General features: G+C 37.0%; 1 protein-coding gene across 2 annotated transcripts in view; it reads right to left on the reverse strand.

Moving 5' to 3' along the window:
- Positions 1-4,753, reverse strand: part of PTGES3L (prostaglandin E synthase 3 like) — a 15,503-nt gene continuing 10,750 nt past the window's right edge. The window contains exons 3-6 of one of the 2 annotated variants that reach the window (XM_083378532.1): positions 3,699-3,797; positions 2,984-3,073; positions 847-900; positions 1-216 (exon numbers count right to left, since the gene is read on the reverse strand). In XM_083378532.1, coding sequence (XP_083234658.1) covers positions 111-216; positions 847-900; positions 2,984-3,073; positions 3,699-3,797 — 349 coding nt within the window. In that variant the 3' untranslated portion in view covers positions 1-110. The remainder of the gene's footprint in view (positions 217-846; positions 901-2,983; positions 3,074-3,698; positions 3,798-4,753) is intronic. The other variant, XM_083378533.1, reaches the window with a different exon arrangement.

A 4,753-nucleotide genomic window follows, 5' to 3' on the forward strand; every position in this document is an offset into this window, starting at 1 on the left:
AAAGAGTTGTTTATTGAAGTCATCCAGAAAAATTACATTGCAATAATTTAACACCCATTGAAAACAAATAAATTTGAAACACTTTGACACATCACATCTGCTTCCTTGTCCTAGGTCTTAGCCAATGTAATGCCTAGTCCCATGTCTCTGTTGACTGTAGCTGTAGTAAACTTAGGTAGCAGTCCAGTCAGGGAGTTGTGCCTTTCAGCTGTCATCCTAAAATTGTTAAGCACATACAGAGAAAGATTAGTATTTTCACTGAGGAGCATACCCCAAATTTATAAAATGAATACTTTAAAATACTATATATATATATATATATATATATATATATATATATATATATATATATATATATATATATATATATATATATAAAGAATTTGTCGAGGCTTTTTGAATGCACCTTGCTAATTAACTCTTTCTTTCCTGCTTTGGCCTGACTCAAGGCTTATCCACAGGATATAGTCAACTTATGACAGCTCATTATTTGTGTAAATTATTCAAACTGACTGACTGATGAGAACATAATAAGTTCGAAATGATCATCTCAGCCTCCCAAATTCTTTATTAGCAATTTGAATAATTTACATATATATATATGTATGTATATGTATATATAAAATACTTTACAAATGTATATATCAACTTCTGCAAGCCAGAAGTTGCAAATTTAATAAACCTAAACCTAACCTAACCAATGGAACAATGGCTTGAAATACTAGTGAGGCACAAGCCATATTCCATCCTAGTCCTCCAGCCATGTTAACTTGCAGATCTGATAAACTGATAATATGGAGTCAAGCAAACAGAGTTCAGAAATAGTTAAAGATGCTCTTTACTTACATCAAGATCATCCATGGCTGGCGGTGGATCTTTCTTAGTGACTTTTTGCATGAGCTGTAAGGGAACAAGGAGATTAAAGCAAATGGTGTTGCTATTTCATATTGAGAATTGTGGAGGATATTCCTACCCAAATAGTATAGTTAAAATATTAACAGTTATATCATGACAAAGTTATTAAAATATCTACTATTATTTCTGTTAGTCAATGAGTATTTAATCTGGCTAACTAGATTTATGTTATTCTACTATGCTCAGTAAAAAGAGGGCAAGTTGTTACATATAGACGATTTCTGAAATCTCAGAATTAGGGAAAGGTTAATATTGTTTTCTCTCTTATTAGAGCCTCTTACCTTTTGATTTTACTTTTTACCTTAATGTGAGCATAAATTTGCATTATTCAATACTTTATGTATAAATGGTGCATAAATAATACAAGATGTTATAGCATATATAATAATAGCAGCACAATTCTGCTTTGATAAATGGTGTTTTTCTAGCTATTGCTCATGACATTGCCAAACAGAATCACTGCATTATATATTTATGTAACAATAATAATAATAAAGTTGGAAGGGACCTTGGAGGTCATCTAGTCCAACCCCATGCTCAGGCAGGAAACTCTATACCATTTCAGACAAATGGCTGTCCAGTCTTTTCTGAAAAACTTGCAGTGTTGGAGCATTCACAACTTCTGGAGGCAGTTGTTCCACTGATAAATTGTTCTAACTGTCAGGAAATTTCTTCTTAGTTCTAGGTTGCTTCTTTCTTTGTTTAGTTTCCATCTGTTGCTTCTTGTCCTCCCTTCAGGTGCTTTGGAGAATAGCCTGACTCCCTCTTCTTTGTGGCAACCCCTGAGATTGTCAACTTACAATGAGAATGGCTGCAGCCATTTTTTTTTCTCATTATAGGTTGCCACATAGAACAGAGGGAGGAGGGTTGCCCAGGTGCTTCGTTAGTCAAAATAATCTTCTGTCCCATGGGAACCAAGGTCATTGGCTGCTCCCGAGACTAGGGACTGGGCATTACATAAAAAGCCTGCCAAATAATCATATTGGGGAACGCAGTTCCTTGCATAGTTTTATGGGTGGGACTTTTAGCTTTGTATTGGCAATTGTTACTTGTGTATTTGGACTTGGTTTCACTTTCGACTGTGCCGATACTTTGTAACTACTAAACATACTCTATGAGGAATTATCAAGTCTCAGAGGTCTGCTATATTCATCTCTGTCTGTCGGAACCATGGCATTGATATTGGAATAAAGCTATCAGGTCACCCCTAGTCCTTCTCTTCATTAAACTAGACATACCCAATTCCAGCAACCGTTCCTTATATGTTTTAGCCTCCAGTTCCCTAATCATCTTTGCTGCTCTTCTCTGTACTCTTTCTAGAGTCTCAACATCTTTTTTACATCGTGGTGACCAAAACTGGATACAGTATTCCAAGTGTATTGTGAAGGCATTGTAAAGTGGTATTGACACTTCATGTGATCTTGATTCTATCCCTCTGTTAATGCAACCTAGCACTGTGTTGGCTTTTTTGGAAGCTGCAGCATACTGCTGGCTCATATTTAAGTGATTGTCCACTAGGACTCCGAGATCCCTCTCACAGTTAATACTATTGAGCAGGGTACCACCTATACCAGAGGTCCTCAACCATTTGGCTAACCTTTTGACTACCAGGGACCGGTTCCATGGAGAGGGTTTTCTGCGGCCCAGAGGAGGCGTGGTTTTGTGTGCTGCCAGCATCCCTGAGATGCTGTGGCCCGGTACTGGTCCACAGACTGGGGGTTGGGGACCCCTAACCTATACTATACCTGTGCATTTGCTTTTTCTTGCCTAAATGTAGAACCTTACTTTTTTCACCATTGACTTTCATTTTGTTAGATAGTGCCCAATGTTCAAGTCTGTCAAAATCCTTCTGTATCTTAAGCCTATCTTCTGGAGTGTTAGCTATTCCTGCCAGCTTGGTGTTGTCTGAAAATTTGATGAGTTCCTTATTGCCTATTGCCACTATTAGTTAACACTATAATTGGGATACAGAACAGTCACTTTTTACTTTCTCAGGCTTCAGCTTTGCTGATTCAGAGTGAGTCAAATAAGTTTCAAAATTCTGCTTTGGTCTGATAATTGTGCTCACCTCTGCATATTGTTCAGCCATGGCTGCTTCCATTTCTTCATCTCCTTCCCAATCTCTCCAGTTATCAAAGTCCACTGAGAGCCATGCTGGCTGCAAATAAGAAACAATTTGTTACAGATGTTCCATCCTTGCTCCTATTATTGATACTTAAACTGGCATTTAAAAATCAAATGATAAATAAAACAATGGCCTTCTAATTTTCCCATCTTTTCAATCAAACAGGAAAAGAGTTGGTATTTAATCGGAATATGTTTTGCCCTATCAGATAATTTCCTCTTTAGCAAGGTTCACCAACCTTGCTTCCAACAACTCAGCTGGTATAAAATCTCAACTAAGTGATGTTAACTGCCCCTTTGACTAAAAATCAAAAAGCCAAGTTTTCTATGGAGATTGTTAAGCAAACAGGTCTTGGTCTTACTGATATCCCTGTTTAATACTGAGATTTGGTAGTATAAGTAATCCTTGTTTAGCAACTGCCCACTTTCATAACCATTCATAATGATGAAGAAATAACTTTGCAACCAGTCCTCACAATTACAACTTTCACAGATCTGTAAAGCAAAGGAAAGTTGAAGTAAGATCATAAGCACAGTTGTGGTTTGATTTAGAGACCACTTCACTTAATAATAGTATTTTCAAGCCCAGTTGTAGTTGTTAAACAAGGACTATGTGCATTGATTCCCTAATTAACCAGGAAAGATGAAAGGTGTCCTACCTTGAAATCTTCTTTGGTGAGACGTGGCCATGGCACTTTGTCCTTCCACTTGCGTGCAAAGAGTGTGATGGACCTGCCTGAACGCTTATCATGGGAATCCTGAAAGGGATTACATTGTAGTAGAAATAAGTCTGAGTGTTACCAGTTAATTCTTCTATAAGTAACTTGTAATTGCAATTAGTTGTATACATTTAAGCTAAGTTAGTTTTATAAATATTGATGTAATCCACATTTGAGGGCCACATTTTTGCTCTTGTTTGCTTTAGAAGGTTCTCTTCATTCACAGTAGTCATGGTGATATCTTTGCCTGCATCTAGAATAAACAAGAAGCCTGAGAGCATCCTTGAGTCTTTTTTTTTCACATAATTTAAACATGTTTTTAAAACCATAAAAAATGATGTTTGTAGATCAAGCTTTTTGTCAGTAATTGGGAAAGGAATCTCCTATTGAATATAAAATAGAGAAGGGAAGAGGCACAGTAGTATAAATGAGAAAGACTAGAAATTACTGTTTTTAACCTATGCTTATATTTACACTTTTTACACTTATATATATTAGTCCAGCCATATGGTTGATTCCTCAACTATATACCAGTCCCAAGTCTGGATAAATGGGGAGGGTTACAAAAAGCAATGGTGAACTACCCTGTAAAAATATCTCACCAGAATACTTTATGGCAATAACTCAATATGACTCTGATATTGATATCAACAGCAGATATCAACTGCAAGCTACTGAAGAAGAGCATAGACGAGCTGTTAGCAGTCATGGATTTTATAATGTTGGTGGAGGAAAGCCTTCAGGAAGGCCAACAATTGATGGTGCCCATGGCGAAAGAGGTCGCCTACGCTGTACAAAGTTATATCAAATTGGAACATGGAAGGCAAGAGGCAGGGCTTTTTTGTCATAGAATGCTCAGAATGGAGTTCCGACACCTTTTTTGGATGGAACCTTGTAGGGTAGGCAAGGCAGGTTGTATGACATGTGTGAGTTCTGGTACCTTTTTCTTTTACAAAAAAAGCACTGGCAAGAGGCATGTCCCTTGGGAAATGATT

The sequence above is a fragment of the Vipera ursinii genome, assembly GCF_947247035.1.
Source record: "Vipera ursinii genome assembly, chromosome: Z".
NCBI lineage: Eukaryota > Metazoa > Chordata > Lepidosauria > Squamata > Viperidae > Vipera > Vipera ursinii.